The sequence below is a fragment of the Gallus gallus genome, chromosome 11 (assembly GCF_016699485.2).
Source record: "Gallus gallus isolate bGalGal1 chromosome 11, bGalGal1.mat.broiler.GRCg7b, whole genome shotgun sequence".
Lineage (NCBI taxonomy): Eukaryota > Metazoa > Chordata > Aves > Galliformes > Phasianidae > Gallus > Gallus gallus.
Genome location: NC_052542.1, coordinates 2,444,011 through 2,461,886, shown reverse-complemented (window position 1 = coordinate 2,461,886; position 17,876 = coordinate 2,444,011). Strand labels below are relative to the sequence as shown.

The 17,876-nt window shown below is 46.4% G+C and overlaps 2 protein-coding genes across 7 annotated transcripts in view; one reads left to right on the top strand and one right to left on the bottom strand.

The window, feature by feature from the left end:
* Nucleotides 1-1,162: 1,162 nt before the first annotated feature.
* B3GNT9 (UDP-GlcNAc:betaGal beta-1,3-N-acetylglucosaminyltransferase 9) lies at nt 1,163-10,234 on the top strand. 2 transcript variants are annotated; one of them, XM_040646036.2, is made up of 4 exons: nt 1,163-1,495; nt 6,183-6,225; nt 6,960-8,316; nt 9,117-10,234. In XM_040646036.2, the coding sequence occupies exon 3, from the start codon at nt 7,024-7,026 to the stop codon at nt 8,269-8,271; it is 1,248 nt and encodes a 415-aa protein (XP_040501970.1). In that variant the 5' UTR covers nt 1,163-1,495; nt 6,183-6,225; nt 6,960-7,023; the 3' UTR covers nt 8,272-8,316; nt 9,117-10,234. The 2 variants fall into 2 exon arrangements, with proteins under 2 accessions (XP_040501970.1, XP_003641955.1); XM_003641907.6 differs by having other exon boundaries at nt 6,960-10,234.
* The window catches only part of PHAF1 (phagosome assembly factor 1), a 40,612-nt gene continuing 31,222 nt past the window's right edge, over nt 8,487-17,876 (bottom strand). The window contains exons 17-19 of one of the 5 annotated variants that reach the window (XR_006931145.1): nt 17,046-17,506; nt 9,696-15,406; nt 8,487-9,290 (exon numbers count right to left, since the gene is read on the bottom strand). Coding sequence is in view for 1 of the 5 variants with exons in the window: in NM_001030565.2 (NP_001025736.1) it covers nt 17,417-17,506 (90 nt within the window). In the remaining 4 variants the exon portion in view is untranslated. Of the gene's footprint in view, nt 15,407-15,518; nt 17,507-17,876 lie in introns of those variants that run through there. The other 4 variants (XR_006931144.1, XR_006931143.1, XR_006931142.1 and 1 more) reach the window with 4 other exon arrangements.

Sequence of the window (17,876 nt, the reverse complement as noted above, 5' to 3'; positions counted from 1 at the left end):
ATCTGGCAGCACTCCCCATGTTCCCTCCAGTACTGCTACATCTGTGGGGTTGCTCCGAGCCTACAGCACCACATCTGCTCCAGAGGGCTCTGCTCATGGTGAGCGTTCTCAGGGCCACCAGCCTGCTGCGGGGGAGCTGCTGGGTTTGGACTTCCCATCTTCTGCAGTGGGTTTGCACAGGAAGCCATGGGCTGACCTGACAGCTGTACTCAGGGAAATTCCTTCAGCCATGAACTCCAGCAGAGCAGTATTTCGCTCTGACACACTGAAACCGCAGACAGTACTTTAAATCCCAAGATTGGCCCTTCTTCATTTATCACAGTGCTGTATTCTCAGCAGCACAGATTGGCTCCCCCAGGGATGTGATGGGCAGCAGGGCTCTGCCCTGTGGTGTGGGAAAGGCGTTGTATACACAGAACCACTGACCAAATTATCATCCCAATATTGTTACACAGAGAGTGTACTGAAGAAATTCAGATTAAGGGTTTTAAAATAATAATAAGAAGGTGGGGGTGTTAGTTTGGTATTCAGGGAAGTTTGGTGCGGTTGGATTATTAAGAAAAAATTCTGCTCCAAAAGAGCAGTGAGGCAGTGGCGCAACTGCCCAAGAAGGGGGGAAGTCACTGTCCCAAGGGGTGTCCCAGAGCCGTGGGGATGTGGCACTGAAGGATGTGGGCAGTGGGTGATACTGGTGGTAGGTGGATGATTGAACTCAATGATCTTAGTGGTCTTTCCCAACCCTAATGATTCCATGATTCCGTGATCCACCTTCAGCCTCTGCTCAACTTTCCATCCCACCCCATCCCCTCCCCTCACTTCACTGCTAGAATAAAGGAACAAACCCCAGGTTGAGTTTCCTTCTTGGCCTGAACCCAACCTCAGTTTCTGCAACCTTTGCAGAGGTAAATTATCATAATGGAATTTAAAAAAAAAAAAAAAAGTCAAACGGGGGGGAGTGAGGGGAAGGGGGGGAAGGAAGAAAAAGTCCTATTAAAAACAAAACGGTTACAAAATTAAAAAAGATCCTCTTTTTTTTTTCTTTTCTTTTCTTTTTTTTTTCTTTCCCCTGGTTGTTTTAGTCAGAAAAAGAGCAGAACCCAGGGGACCCCAGCCTGTCCCTGCGCTCTGCGCTGCAGGACAGCTGCGCGCACGGCCGCCGGTCACGTGCCGGTGTTGGGTCTGCAGCCAGCTCCTTCCCCCGGTGCGGCCGCTCCTTCCACCCCACCAACCACGGGCAGACGGTGCCCATCGTGGGGGACCCCCGCGGGCCGAGCCCCAGCAGAACCAGGCGGACATGCAGGGGGCTCGGGGGGCTGTAGTGTGAGCGGAGCGCGGGGTGCAGGGGGAGAGCCCCGCTTGGCTCTGCCAGGATTTCCTCGGTTTTTCTGAAAGGCTGAAGAATGTCTCCCGCTAACTACATCCAGATGTGCCTGCCTGGCAGCCCGCTGCCGGGACAGTACCGAGGGGACCCGGGATCCGCGCTATCAAATGGGATGTAAGTAGACATTGCGTGCGTTCCATCGGGGCAGAGCCGCGCCGCGAGCGGTGGGAGTTCTCTCGTTTCCTCTTTGCTGCGCTCCCTTCTGCCCGCTCTTCCCTCTGCACTGTGGCTCCTGAGACGCGTCTCCCTGCAGAACCCCAAACTTGCCATTGCAGCCTCCAAACGCGCAGCCCTCACCCCGCGTGGGCTGTGCTTTGCTTTCCATAGGGCACTCTTTGCGTGTCCTCGGTTGCTGTTACAGCAGAAAGTTTGGGGTTTCTTTTAGAGAACGGCTGCCGGGGCTTCTCCACGGCCACAGTGCAACCCACGGGAAAATTGCTTCTCTCCTGCGAGAGGACGGGAATCTCTCCCTGGGCTCTCATGGCTGTGTGCTCAGACTGAAACGTGGGAAACTGGAAGAGAAAGAGAAGAGCGAGGCAGGAAGTTGCTGAGCACAGCTTGCAGGAACTTTCGGCAGCTCGGAGACACTCGTGCCGTCCTGTCAGCCTGTTAGTGGCGCTGCCTTTCACAGTGGTATCCAGATGTGACGGGACAGCCACACCAACGCCGTGTAACTGCGGTCTCCTGATGCCCCCCCAGGCCAGGCCAGGCTGCAGAAATCTGTTATACAATGGGAGCGGCCAGCTGGGAGCTGATGGAGCACCACATTGCAGCACTGGGGCAAGCTGGGAGAGAAATAGGGGCTCCTGCCCCGTCGCAGTGGGGATGCTGTCTGCTCATGGGCAGAGCCTGTGGCAGCGGGTGGCCTCACGCTGCCTTCACTTGGCTCCAGCTCCCAACCCCTGGGAGAGCTCTGCTGAGAAATCCAGCTAATTAAACCTGCTCTCGCATTGTTTAGGGAGTTCAGAATAGAACGAGACTGGCTTTTTTTTTTTTTTTTTTTTTTTTTTTTTTTTCTGGTTGGGCAGCATAGCGACTGTTTCTCTTGTTTTTTGTAGGGCTTTGTGCTAAGACGCGTGCCAAAGGGCGTCTCTTTGTTTCAGCCTGCCCTGTATTCTGGGCAAGAAGTACAGATCACTCAGCACTACTGTTAATTCTAGAGCTGCAAATGGGACCTCTCCACAGCTATCCTGCAGCGCGCGCGTGCGCGCACACACACACACACACACACACACACGACTTGTTTGGCACCAAGGCCACATACAGCTTTGATTATTTATTTATTTATTTATTTATTGCACCAAACCAAATCAAAGAAACAAGAACAAAAAAGAAGTCATGCCAGAACTAGAGCTCGTTACATGACAGCCAAACAGCAAATAAAGAGAGTTTTTCCCTTTTAAAGGCTGCAAAACCAGTCCAAACCACTAAATGCGAGCGGCTTTATGCATGCTTTTATGCGCTTTTATGATGTCTTCCTGCAGCACCCAACAGAGCCAAACACCCATGGGATGCAAAATGCAGTCTTGCATGATACTTCCACTGAGAGCAATCTGCTGTGTTTCAAAGCAAAGGAGGTGGAAGGAGCCCAGGATGCTCCTGGCATCCCCATGGGCTGCCGGAGGCCAGCGTGGCTGTAAGCAGGAGGGGAAGGACTGCAGGAAAGGCAGCATCACCTGGGAGCAGCGCTGTGAATGGGAGCTCTGTTCCTCTGCCCAGCATGGAGAGAGAGCCTGCTCCCAGAGCTGGGCCAAGGGGAGGGGCAGTGTGGGGGAAGAGGCTGAAAGGATAGAAAATCTAATAACCTGCTGTGTCAAGTGAGCTGCTGGTGAAGTCCCCACAGCTGCCAAACAGCCCAGAAATTGGAGAAATGTCAAGCACTGGGGAGCAGATTTCTTTTGGGCGTCCCAGAGGTCTTCAGCGCTTGCAGGAGCTGATGTACAGGATGTGGTCACAAGGACACATAGTTTACCAGCACAAGAGCTGGCCAGCGTCACTTTGGCAGATGAGGCAGGGTTGAGGAACCGAGAAGCACTGCCTCTTCCCACAGGTTTTGTTGTGAGGTTCTCTAGGGGCTGGGATTCCACATCAGAACAGCAGTATCGGGCTGAGAGCAGTGCCACCATAAGCAGGGGGTGAGCAATGTTACATGGCTTTAACATGGGCAGATGTGGCACAGGAATGGTTCCACTGCCACATCAGGCAGAGCTGACAAAGGAGATGGAGCAGAGAAGCACAGAGGGTATCACAGCTCTCCCTCAGCTAGAGGCCCACATCAGTCCCAGCTGCAGGTTTGCTCATGATGGACATTGTGCAGTTGCTGTCAGGTTCCTCGAACTGAGCTGCTCCTATGTGAGGATATTCTGTAGTCTTCTGTTACACACAAGGAGAGCTGCCGGAAAAGAGCTGGGAGGACGACAACCCCTGCTGCAGGCAGAGCCCAGCGCTGGGTGCTGTACCCATCAAACAGGTTCAAGCAGCACAAAGCAAAAACTAACAGCCCAAACCTCAAGTGCTGCCTCAAAACACCCCGAACACCCCAGATTTTCCAGGTTCCTCTGAGGACTGCAGAAACTCAGAGAGCCCCCAGCGCTCTTTATACAGAGAAGCAGGTAGGACATCTCCATCCGCAGCCCAGCCCCTCTCTTGCACAACCCAAACCTTGCAGCAGAGAGGGAGAAGACCTGGGTGGAAACACTTGCTGGGCAGCATGCTCTGGGGTTGACCACCTTTATGCTTGGCTGTTCTGGACCCCCTTCCTCCACATAGCACATCTGCAGCTTGCTTTGATATCACAACTGCTTTTCCCAAGGCTGAGCAGGCTGAGTCACCACTCTCCCAGCACAAAGCAGTGTGCCAGAATCACCACGCCATCGTGACTGCAATCCAGGAACGGTATCCAAAGGCTTTTCCCCACGTGTGAGCAGAAGCGCCAAGTAATGGAGATGTGGCAGCCGCTGCAAGAGAAGAACATTTCCAGGATGAGCCCAGGGCTTCACATCATTCACATGAGAATGAAGGGCGAGAAGGTTTTATTTTTTAAATAATCTTTTAAGAGTTTTTTATTGCAGCTTCCCTTGGATACCTGTCAGAATCTTTCAAATACACAAAAAGCAGGAGCTGGTTCCTCCGGCTCTCCCCACTGCCCCACCAGCTGCATGCCCACAGCCCTACTGCCCTGCATCTCCGTCCCTCTGGCCCCACCTCTGCCAGGACCCTCCTGGTCTGCCCTGAACCACTGCAGCTGGGCTCTCTGCTCATCAGGCTCACGGCATAAGGACGTGCTCTATTTGGCATCACACATCTCCTGCTCACTTTGAAAGCCCAGTAATTGTTGTTATTGTTATTTTTGCCCCGGGTGCCAAGGAGGATGAATAACCCTTTTGGCTTTGGGACATCATAGTCTCTGCCACAAACATCAGCTGCTCTGAATTCAGGGACAGGACAGAGCTGACACCTGTGAAATGACTGAGGGCATTTCTCTCAAAAGAAGGAAATAACTACCACTGACCAAGAAACCCACATCACTCAATCAAGGGATCGCTTAGAAGGCTGGTGGCTCTTCTTGCAGACTGGGTGTCTATGTTCAGCACCCAACTCAGCACAAACATTGCTGTTTAGGATTCTTTTCTTTCAATAAATGAAAACACAGAAGAAAATCTGGGCTATCAGCCCAGGCTTAAAACAATTCAGAGTTTTTATTGGCTTCTTTTGCGGGCCCTTTTTGCCAGATTCAGAGATGCTGGCAGGATAAATCTGTAAGTCATGGAAATCATGAGTTCCATTATTTCATTCCAAACCATAGCTGATAAAATTAAACATGGGAAAGAGCCAGGACTTCTATCCAGCTCCCTAATTACCATCTGGAGCCTGACAGATGAAGTAAGATCTAGCTTTTGTAAAGAAAGAGGGAAAAAATTGCTATCAAGATGAGGAAGGAGATGAATGGAGACACCCAAATGGTCAGGATCCATCCTGCCTGGAGCTGCGCATCTCCTGCTCACTCTGGAGTGATGGCATACCCTGCTGAGCACAAGTCATGCTAGTTTGGGAGAGCTGGGATAAAATGATTTTAAATCTACCTGGGACACAAAGAGCCTTAGTGAGCCAAGCAAACCACTTGTGAAAGTAACGCTGGGAGAAGAGCAGGGGCAATGCAGATGTCAGTGAGTACATCGGAGCTGCGCTTGGGGAAAAGATAACTGGTACCATAGGGTGACAAACTGCTCTTCACTTCAAGAGTAACCTGGAGATGGGGTTAAGTAGCAATGAAAAAATGTTCAAATGAAGAGGTCCAAGAAACCAAGAAATCTAACAACTGTAGTGGAGGTAGCCAAGAAATCAACTTGCCTTTTTTACATTTACTAGATTCCTGGGAGTAACGCTGTGGCACTGGTTTCATGCTTCCTAATTACAGGCTTGTCCATCTCATTTTGAGATTCAAAAACATTATCTTATGGCCAGCCCAAAATTCACAGCTAGCAAACCATCAGCATGTGATACGACCCACAATAGTGAGAAAGGACTTTCTGAAAAAGGATGTCACTGAGCTAAAGGGGATCCTGGCTGAGGCCAGAATCCAGTCAAGAAGCAGTGCTTTTGCGAACACTCAGCCAGCTAAACTTCAGCTAGTTCAAAGATAATAACAGAAAACTGTAATACCTTCAAAGGTATCTTTTACTAACACGGCACAGGCAAGATATGTAAGTCACCTATGTGTGAGGCTACCAACAGCTCTTCCCCTGGGTCAGATTCACCTCCTGCTTTCTGCCTTCTTCTAACTCTCTTTTTTTCCTTGCAGCTGAAGGACTGATCAAATGAGACAGAAGATCTCTGGGAAGAGTGTAAGTGGGGAATCCAATCTTGTATAGCATGGGGCAGCTTCACCTCTCATGTGCGAATGAAGCATTCCTAATGCCAGTCTCTGCTGTGCTTCTGTGCACTGGGATTTATTTGCACTCTTCTCACTTACTGGTTAGGAGCAAGTTGGCAGAGGCAACGTGGCCCTTTCAACCTTAGTAATGGAAGAGAAGTTATTCAGAATAGTTTAATATTTTATAAAGATTACTGGCATTAAAAATCCCCACGTGCATTCAAGAGCGTGCCTAATGCATTCATTCTGAAGGCACAAATCACAGCTGGTTCAGGAGAGCTCACTTTGCATTCAGGGAAGAACTCCAGCGATGGCCCAACTAGACAGGCTACTGCAGAACATCTGCCCATCAGCCAAGGGACCACGGCAGAAGAAATTAAAGACTTCTGGAAGCATGGTGTCATCCATTATTCTCCAGCTTCCTCCCTAAGTAGAGAAGTCTCTGAAATGGTATAAAACACACAGCAGAAAGGGAGGGGGAAGGAAGGGCTGGTTTCATGCTGTTTTCAGGGTGTTGGATGACTTCTCGGTGTCTGAACACCTACTCACGTCACAGAGCCACAGCACTGAGACCTGTGTTAGGTTTGTGACCTGTGTGTCTTTCAGCGAGTTCTTTAATGTATCCTTGTGTTTGCATAAGTGAAATGAACTTGCAAGCTGGTTTTGCAAATCCTTGTTGCTGACGTGCCACACATTTATTTACAGATGGACGCTTGTGCCAGACAGCTCAGCCACAGCTTTTAGCAGCCCCAGGAAGACCACAGGGACAATGAGAGTTCATCTCAAGGGGGATGCAATCTGTACCCTTTTCCTGGTGGTAGCACTTTGCTCGGTGCTGTATACCCAGCTGGAGTATTTAGCCCCCAAAGGAGACAAACAGCCAACACAGAAGAAGCCTTCAGTAACACAGAGAATATTCTCCGACCCCAGAGCACCTGGGAGGCCCACAGTGACTGAGGCAACAGTACCCAGACCCCGATTAATTCCTATCACTAGAAGAACAGAAGTGGCTAACAGCAAGGTCCAAACTGCAACTCCAGTCCCATCAACTGATTCTGCCTTCAATTTCAAGCGCTACTTCCTAAACAAGGACAACAGGAACTTCAACCTCCTCATTAACCAGCCCAAGAAATGTAGGAGAATACCTGGAGGTCCCTTTCTGCTCATTGCTATCAAATCAGTAGTTGAAGACTTTGACAGACGGGAGATTGTCCGGAAAACCTGGGGCAGAGAGGGTTTGGTGAATGGGGAGCAGATTCAGAGAGTGTTCCTCCTGGGGACACCAAAGAATAGGACATCATTGGCAACGTGGGAGACCCTGATGCACCAGGAGAGTCAGACGTACCGGGACATTTTACTCTGGGATTTCATGGATACTTTCTTCAACCTGACCCTGAAGGAGATCCACTTCCTGAACTGGGCTGCTGAATTCTGCCACAACGTGAAATTCATTTTTAAAGGCGATGCTGATGTTTTTGTCAACATCGAGAATATTGTTGACTTCCTCGAGAGACACAACCCCGCTGAGGACCTATTCGTCGGGGACATCATCTACAATGCCCGTCCCATCCGCACCCGGAAGAGTAAATACTATATCCCAGAGACCATGTATGGCCTCAGCATCTACCCAGCCTATGCAGGAGGAGGAGGTTTCCTGCTGTCCAGCTGCACTATGAGGAAGCTGTCCAGGGCTTGTGGAGAGGTAGAACTCTTCCCCATCGATGATGTTTTTTTGGGCATGTGCTTACAGAGAATCAGCCTCAAACCCATTTTGCATGAAGGATTCAAGACCTTTGGTATTGTCAAGCCTTCTGCGGCCCCACACCTACAGACATTTGACCCCTGTTTTTACAAGGACCTGATGGTAGTTCACAGTCTGAAAGTTGCTGAGATCTGGCTCATGTGGAACCTGCTCCATAGCCCAAGGCTTTCCTGTACTCAGAAGAGGCAAGTGAAGAAGCCTTTCCAATGGAAAAGGAGAGCACAAATTGCAACGCAGACATCACCCCTCAGTTAATGCAGGCAGACTGGCAGCAGAAATGTGGCAAACCAGCTGAGAAAGGTAACCTGGAAGGTTTGCAACCAAATGAACAGATTTTAGAAGTAGAGAATCTTAGTGCAGCCTATTTACAAGACAACAAACTATGGCAGGAATTTGCCAGAATTCCACATTTGCTCACACACCATGTAGATCCTTCTCCGTTAATGCGTCCAAACAGTAATAACAATATGTTTAATTTATTATTATTTATTAGAATTACAGTAGTGCTTAGCAGGTCAGTGTGCACAGACATTGCAAAACGCAATCCATGGAGAATTTTCAGCATTGTTAGAGATGTGCAAAATGGAAGGAAGATGAGGGAAAGAGATGAAGCCAAAGAGTACAGAGATCATTGTCAGCTTGTTACCTTGATTAGGGCTAGAGTTATTCAGACTCAGTGAGAAACAACCACACTACATGGTTAACTAGAGTTAAGGAAATCAGCTGTCCTCAGTGTATGCTAAGATGAAATTACCACTGCCTGATTGGCTTTCTGTAAAGCCCCAGAAAAGAACAGCTATTGAGTTGGGGTTCCCTGTGATGCAGACAGCATGGACTAGAAGAAAGCAAGCTTGGGGTGACAAGGCCAGTTGAGCAGAAGACAGGTGGGTAAGTGACTGGGAAGGGATGGATTTATGAAGCATTCTTCGTACCAACATGCATTCAAAATTCATATCCTCCACTGACACACTGTCAGGACTCAGAGGACCATCTTTTGGCACTTTAGGGAGATCAGACTCTCTACACTGTGCTGACTGGCACTCCTTGAAAATTCAAAGCTTTCCAGCAGCACCCAACCTCTCTCTCACTGTCTTATGCAGATCTTCAGAAGGCTTGCATATGGAGAGATCCTTTGGCCTTTTGCTTGTGAGGGTGAAATCACACAGAGCTGCTGTTTGCATCACTTCTGAGAGCTTCTTCAAACCAAAGGAAATCTTGTCAACGGACTGGGCTGGTTTCTCTGGACCTCAGTGCTCTTCCTGGCGTACTGTCAACTGCAAAGAGCAACCAAGACTTTCAGCACTGCTGTGAGCGTCATGTGAAGGGAGAAAGCAGTCTTCAGACAACAGGGCTTTAGAATAAAAGCCTTTCTAAACTTTTGGGGAGAAAAAACGCACCATTCTTCTTTCTGTTGGTAACTTCATAAGTATTTTAAATATCAGACAAGTACACTAGGCTGCTGAGCCTTTCAAAGACCAGTCAATAGTTCAAAGCAATTTGTTTTTCTAGCAGCAGATTACCATAAAAGAACATCCTTTTCTTGGATATCAAACAGTACATTCCTCAGAGCCAAGGTTAAAAATCTCGATTCCCCTCTGAAGACGTATTTGCTAACCCTTTTGTAATTTCTTCTCCCTCAACAACCCTCCCGAGCCCTCAGAGAACTCCAGATGCCCCACCAGGAGGACACATCCACGCAGCCTCAGAGGAAATGGCAGTCAGTCGTACATCTCCAGGAAGCGGCTTTCTTTTCATCACAGCCTGCAGTGCAGATGCATTCAGACCTGGGCACATCCTCTCATCCAGCTGTAGGCTGATTTCATTCTTGTATCAGCTGGGCACACTATGAAGGAAAACACACTGGTCATGCCTATCAATATTTGTAATGTTTTACATGTTAACTTCATCTTCAGAGTTCAAGCCTTACAATAATGTATTTCCAGGGAAAGGTTGTCTATGTAGGAATCAAAGGACCACAAGCAGAATTAGGGTATTTTCAGGAGGAGGTCCTGAAGTACAGAATACTCGCATGAGCTGAACAAGGAGCAACGTGTGGGAATGAGCCTGAGCTTCACTGGCGGGTGAATGCCAGCTGTGCCCATCTGCTACCATGTGCGATATGTACGGAATTACGAGTTTGTAGAGAAATGTGTTACCTGTGGTTAGTTTACAGCCTGGGAAATTCCTTATAGCATGATTAAAGGACAGCATGCAGGCACGCTTCCAGTTGTCAGAGTGAGTCTATTGAGTACATCTGCACATGCACACGACCAACACCACATGTCTTTTTCATGAAGGCAGCAACATGAAAATGCAGTATTCATTGTTTTGGACAACTTGTAAGTCTTTCCTTATGCTGGACTTCATTTAATGGTAACGACAGCAAAATAAACACAGCTTACCTCGTGACTACAAAGCAGGTAGTCACGTTCAGCAGTCCTTATTAAGATCTTCCTTTTGAGCTTGGAGATGCAGTAACGTTTGACTCCTCCCTCCGTAATGTCTTCAGATCCACAGCATGCCCACAAAATGGATCTAACGAGCACATTTTGTCCCAGATCAAAGCAGCAATTCAACACAGCGCTTCTGTGGCTGGCAGCCCTGGCCAGAGCAAGGGTGCTGGAACTCCAAGACATCCAAGGTCCCTTCCAACCCCTCCCATTCTGCAATTCAGTGAGCCACCTGTGCTGGCACACACGTGGTGGCTGACAGAAACAGACTTAGGCCAGGCTGTTCAGTGCACTGCCTCCATCTGTGGAACAGCTCATGTCTTTGTCCAATGAACCTAAATCTAATGTTACTGACGAAAGGTACATCTGCATCTATTTGCCAGTCTTTGCTGCAAGGCCATTTTAACCCGGTTTTAAAAGTTTCCATTTGCTTCTGCAGTGGAGATGGAAGTTTACAGACCCCAAATGCCAGCATAAGTAATGTGCTGAGGAAATACCAGAGGGCAGAGCCATACCCACTGCAGTTTATTAAACTCTGCTTACTATCACTGCAGGCAAAAAGCCTTTGACTAGAGAGCTTCTCTTACAGAAAGTCCTAAAATCCTAGGTGTGTATGAGAATGAGTAGGAAAGATCCTCTGCTGACCTCCTTTTGAAGAGAGCTGCTAGGTGTGGATCCTCAGCTCTGAATGCTCCGGTGGAGCTTGCTATGGAAATGCAGAGCATGCAGGAGATTATCTTACAGAGACAGATATTAGTTATCCTCCTTGTAGGCAGAGATTGCAAGATGCATAAAAAGCACGTTGCTTCATGCTTTGCATCAGGAAAGAAAGGGAACAATGGGATACTTACAGCAACTACAGTGCTAAAAATAGACTAGACAGGCTCAAGTGGGAAACATTTAAAATCTTACACTTGACCCAATTTTTTTGGCAGCAGTGACCATGGAGAGAATACTGAAATGCTGCTCTGAAATGAATCTGTTACCTCCAGGTGCTCACACGCAAACTTCAGTAGCTAATTTCAGCTGCAGCAATCAATACAACTACGCATTTCCTATGAAGAGCCTGACTTTCCATACAAACAGTTTTTCCTGCAAGGAGAGCACAAAGGCCCATTAACTCCTGCATTAAGTATATGAAAAGCAGGCAGCGATCATTCTGCTTTACCCCTTTAAGCACGGCAAAATTTGCCGAATAAACATAGATCTCATCAACTCGAGTTCTGCAAAGCCTCCTGACACCTCCTGGAAACCCAAAACGGTCCATTTCAGAAGGAAATTTGGGGCAGGTTTATGAAGTGGCTAATTCATTGCACCAGGCGGGGCTTCATGTAAAGCCTTGCTTGGCAGTTCCATTCATTACCATAACCCATGATGAAAAAAGAAAACATAAAAAAGTCCTCTGCAGGCACCACCAGTAGCAAGCAAAGCAGGCAGACTCCCTTGAGGCAGACAAATATCTGAAGCTAACACAGCACAGTAGGTTTTATTGAAACTCAGAGACCCACACAGTCTTTTTTTTTTTCCTACTGTACATAAGCAGCCAGATTTGGTCATTATAAGGAGCAGAGCTGGCTTGAGCCTCACATTCAGCACCTCCAAACACATCTCCAAAGGCATAAACTGGTACAGAATGCCAAGATCTGTCATTAGGTCAGGCCACTGCTGGCTTAGACACCATAAAAAAGAAAGCCAAGGACAGCTCTGAAGCAATGGAGTGTTAAAATACCATGCTTCCTGTCTGCAGCTTAATTATTCATCTTCTTGCAGCGGGTTCTCGGAAGCAAAGCCCAACTGCAACATCAAGCAGCAAAAAAATAATCAAACATCTCAGAGCTAAATGCTAAATGGGAGAACCAAGAACACTGTCCAGAGAGCACTGAGAGACCTGCAGGCTTGGGGATGTGAAGAATGTTCATCTGAAGAACTGCTGCATCCCCACATTGTGTCTTCCAGCTGGAGCTGCAGGTCTCGGCAGCCCTGAAAATCAGCTTCATGCATTTCCCTAAAGATGCTGCTAACTCCACTGAAATTGGTCAAAACCAGTAAACTTCCAAATTCAGTTTCCTAAGTTTTCTGTAAGCCTGAGAAAATCAGAACTGAGGAATGAGAGAGAAAACTAAAACCCAAAGCATGAGTGCAGTCGAGTCCCTCCAAGGGCTGAAGCAGCTCCCCACCAGCACTGACCATCCCGAGGCTCTTCTGCAGCTCACCCAAACCAGGTGAGGTGAAGAGAGAACAAAGTGATTCAGGCTGCTTTGATTATTTACTTGATGGGAATGCATATTTGTAGTCATGATGGGGTTGGTTTTTTGGTGTGCATGTGAGAGTGGTATTGAAAACAAACACTCCCCAGTGGGTATCAATAATGGAATTAAAATTAAGCATTAGCAGGAATCTGTGGCATAGGTCTGAAATGTTAAGACACTTCCAAAACTGCAATACACGTACTTAAAATGACAGAACTAATAGCATTTACAGGGGAATGAATTCAGGGATGGAAAAGGTTGTGTTAAAAGCATTCAAGTCTGGCCCCCTACTTTCTTAACTCTTGATGCTATTTTATGCTTAAGAGTTGAAAATGAAGCTTTCTGAAGATGCATTTGCCTCTTCTTTTGCTTCAACCTTACCTTACCTCTGGAACATCCTGGACCATACCTTGCATGAAAAGCACAAACTAGAGCTGGTGTGTATTTCATTAACCTCACAACACAGGTGGCAACATAGTCGCCTGGCTGCATGTGTTGTGCCAAGCTGTGTTTGATCAGCCAAGACACAGAAGAGTGCCTTTGTGTCAGTGCAACCACACTGTAGGAGGGAAAACAGCTGAGGTGTCTGTGGGACAAAAGTTGACATGAAATAACTGTATCTGAGCTAGCTCAGAACATTTGTTCCTTCACAACCTCAAACACCAGGCTCCACCACCCCTGGTTTCCTCTGCCAGCAGAGTGCCCAGACAGCCCTAAAAGGACGGATCACCTCTGGCTGAGTTACTGAGCCCCACAAAAGGTTCTGTTTTTATAGTTCTGATGGGAACATGAACGACCTTAATGCACAAATCAGTTCTCACACACCACCAACAGCTATTTCACAGCAAAATGATCTGGTAAGAATTAGAAGTGCGACAGTCCCTGGCAACAGAAAATTCAGTTTTCTTGATGGAAACTCTTTTTGGGAGCAGAGGGTTCTAGTGATATCCAGTGGCACTGCTTGCAACACTCCCAGGAGACCAGCAACTGCCTGCAGGCCTATGGGCATGGGAAGGAAGGTCAGTTTCACCTCCAGACAGAAGGGCTGCAAGATGAGCTTTATTAACCACAAACAAGTGAAATACTGTGGAAAACACTGCAATGTTCAAAGCCCAGCAGACAAACGTGTGGGTGCACTCTCACCTCCAGGCACTTCTCACTCCATCCTGGCACTTCAAGCTTGTCATCAGTGCCCCACTACTTCCTCAGCTCTTCATGCTAACCAGGCCTAAGAGCTCCGCACCAGCTGCCCTAATGCATCCACGCAGGCACTGCTTGGCTTGGCTTAGTCCAGACAGCAGCAAACAAAACAAACCATCTCAGAGAAACAAGCTATGAGCAGCTGCACCTACAAAGGACAAGTGGGCAAGACCCAGAGGAGCTGTCCCACATTCTCTCTCCATGCCCTTCTGAAAGGAAACAGCAGACTGAAACCAAAAAGAACAAGACAAACCCAATCAGTGAGGGGAAAGTGCTTTCATTCCTCACTGATAAATTATCTTTAAGACTCCTTCTCTCCTCCTCCTGCCCAGCTCTGCACAGCAGCAAAGTGCTCTTAATAGATCTTAAAGACAGGGTGAGGGGCCAGGGTGATCTTCTAATGGATGAAAAGCTCTCATCTCATAAAAGAAACAGCCAGCAAATCGAAAGGCTACAAGAGGGAGCAAAGGAAGTAAGAACGAGTCACAGCAAGGTAATGACTTGTGTTCTTCTTAGTGCCCGAGCAAGATTTTTCAAAACAAGTTTTCTTCCTCGCCTCAAGACGGACCTTGAAAGTCCCTGAGTTATTAAGAAGGTACATTTCATTATCTACTATATATATATATATATATATATATATATTATTTTACATATATATATCTTTTTTATATATATCTTTTTTTTTTCCTCACTATATGTACACACACACTTTTTTTTTTTTTTTTTTTTTGACTCACCCAAGTACCTCAAGTGAAGTGGGAGCACTGAAGCTGTTAAATACCTTGGGCTATACAGTCCTGACCTCCCACACCTGGAGAACTACAGCTGGTGGACACTGGGAGCATTTGCGTAGCCTTTACTCAAATTGTTCTGTCAAGAATTTCTCCTCCTGCAGCTAAAACCAAGTCACTGTTAGAAAAGGATTTATTAAAGTTAATTGAAATTATTAGCAGTATGATCATGTTTTAGTATTGAACATAAGTGCACACACCATCTCCAGTCAGAGATCCTAAAGTTCTCTTCGAGCACAGTGAGCATTGGTGTGACCAAAGCCATCTCACGTTTCAGGACAGGCTGCACAGGCAGCTGAGCACTTCTCCACCTGCAGGAGAAACACCGGCCCTGCAGGAAGCTCTCACTTCTGTGCTGAAGGACCTTAAGGTGCAAGCAAGCAGCAGGAGAAACCACATCTGCTCCTCTCACTGCAGACATTTTTCGTCCTGCTGTGCAAGCCGTTTAGCCTTGAAACTTGATCCATTTGAGGGAAATACCCAAAGGCTGATGTAGGTGGAACGACAGCATTTGTTAAACACAGTGCAAGGTATTTACAGCACCTTGAAGACTCTCATCCCCCACTTCAGGAGAAGTAAAAACACCGTGTTTCAGGTGTCTACTGAGACACAGGCTGCTACGTATGCTCCTGTCTGTACTGCTGCTTTGGAGAACTGGCTGTAAAAGGAGGGATGCCAATAGGCATTTCGAATATCACACCTGAAAAACAGTAAAATTAAAGGACTAACTGATAAAGTTTAAAAAAAAAAAGCAGGAACATCCATGGTTTTATTATAAAAGCACCCAGTAACTGTATTTAACACATAAACAGTAACTGAGAGTCTCATTTTATTTTTCTTTCAGTATACATGCTCATTATTATTCCATTTAATTTACAGAAGGGCTATGTAAAATGAAATTAAAATTAGAGAGGAAACTAGAGGAAGGTTGAGGCATAGAATTTTCTTAGCAAGCAATGATCACGGGAGACAGCACAGATTGAACAGGGATTCAACAGGAGTGACACCTAGGGATAAAGGTAAACAGTAACTTTTTCCTTATCCATTAGATTCTCTGTGTGGCTTTTTGTTTGTTTTAGCAAAACATTTTAGAGTATCACAGTATACAGGAAGACTAAATGGCAAAGAATGTCTCACACACACACCACATTTATCCCTGCTACTGGTCCGAGATCCAAAACTTGTTAACATTCGACTTCCTATCTCGCGTTCATTGATAAACTATACAGGATTACACTGTACATGGAGTTAAAATTACAAAAATGTCATATTTACAAAATCTGTACACACATAGTAAAACTCACAAAATTGTCATCTATGTATCACAAGTTGCTACACCAAAATATTAAAAATGGGATAAAATTATACATTTCTCTTGTCCATTTTTAAAAAGGGTTCAATATTTCAAAGACAGACCACCTATTTCCCCCAGATAAGACTGATAAGAGAACTAGAAACCTAAAGTATCCTCCTGGGATAACACATTGCGAGCAGCATCTCCCAACTAGAAAGAAGCCTATGTCCTGTCTGCTGGGGTGGGGTGTGGGGTTAGCGCCTTTGTACAGGAAGGTGAAACAAGAAGGATGTCTTTGGCTAAACCTTTGGCATAACTTAAAATCGTACATCAAAAGTGACAGAAAAGGTGTTGGTGGTGATGGCAGAGCTTGGGGAATTCTTTCTGAGATACCGTTAGAACACAACTTCTCTCTCTCTCTCTCTCTCCGAGGAAACAGTAGGAAAAAAAGGGGTTGAGAAGGAATTGATATGAGGCAATGCTATTTCTTCACTCATTGTTTCCAGAGTAAGAAACACTGTGTCAAACCTCATCACTAAAATGTAATTCCATCACAGAAATAACCTCTTCCACAATTGCGTTTTTTGAAATTGCATATAAAAAAAAAAAAAAATCAGTAAACCAGCCATGGCAGAAAAAAATTGTTTCAGCACATCAAGTACGTATTAGTGCAGGAAGGTGGATCGACTTCATCCACTGTATAAATAAGCCTTATGCGCAGCGTACATTAAATAACCATCACACCCCACTCACACCCAGTACACAGATGCTCCTCAGTGAAGATAAACATTTATCAAGTAATTAAAGTGTATGTAGTGCAAATGTTACAACCAAGTATTATGCACATGCTACTTGCTTGGTTTAAAGTTACACGAAGATGTGGTGCCTGAAATCATGGACATATATACACCCTTGTCACACTTGGTACAATGTCCTAAGCCACAGAAATATCGATGTGTTTATATCTATATATGTACACGCACACGTTTTCTTAAAATCTGACCACCACATCAATACAGTAACACAAACAGACTAAAATCAATACCTGCTTCCAGATGCTCCAAGGCTCAGAAAGTTTGTGCTTCTAACTCTTGCAGTCATTACGTGTCCCCCTCCCGTGCCCCCCTCCCGTCGGTAGAGACGGGGAGCACTCTCCAGCTCTGTGCTGCATAGGATGAGGGCAACTGAGAGGAACAGATGACGGCACAGGCACCTAAGCTGTTTTCCTCCATCAACAGTTCCACGCCCCATGATGAAGGGTTGAGAGAATTTCCCTTCCACACCACTTCTGGGTGGAAAGGCTTATTGACAAGAAACAAAAATCATAACGTGCTTTCCGTATTATAAGTGGCAGCAAATCAAGGCACGCTGTACTAATTGTGTAGCATTTAGATTAGCTGACTTTGCAGGGGATGCTCACTGGGGAAGGTCCGATGTTCTCAACTGGCTGCTGGGCCTTGTTGGGCCATACAGAGTAACAGAAGCTATGTGATTATTCTGCATCACCTGCAAAAGGATGACAGGGAAAAAGGAAAATTAGAAGAATTGCAGACCGAGTGAAAACAGCAAATACGGAACTGATCTGCCTGAACAAAGAAATCCCAAGAACAAAGGAAAGCAAGCTCATGGGCAGAAAACTCATGGCTAGTTCCTAAAAAGGGTCTCCAGGCTTCCATGACATTGAAACACCAGCACGCTCCACCAGTACTCAGAGCTGAGCTTACATATTTCCTGCTAGTACAAGCTGAAAGTAACAGTGCTGAAGTGCCAGCTTCAACATGCAAATGTACAGCCTCAGAGAGGAACTGGAAAGTTGCCTGTTCTGCCCACCATCTTCAAAAACACAGCTTAAATGCTAGCTTTTGTTGAAATATGA

Coding starts and splice junctions, on each gene's coding strand:
- B3GNT9 (XM_040646036.2), top strand. CDS start 7,024: ATGAGAGTTCATCTCAAGGGGGATGCAATCTGTACCCTTTTCCTGGTG.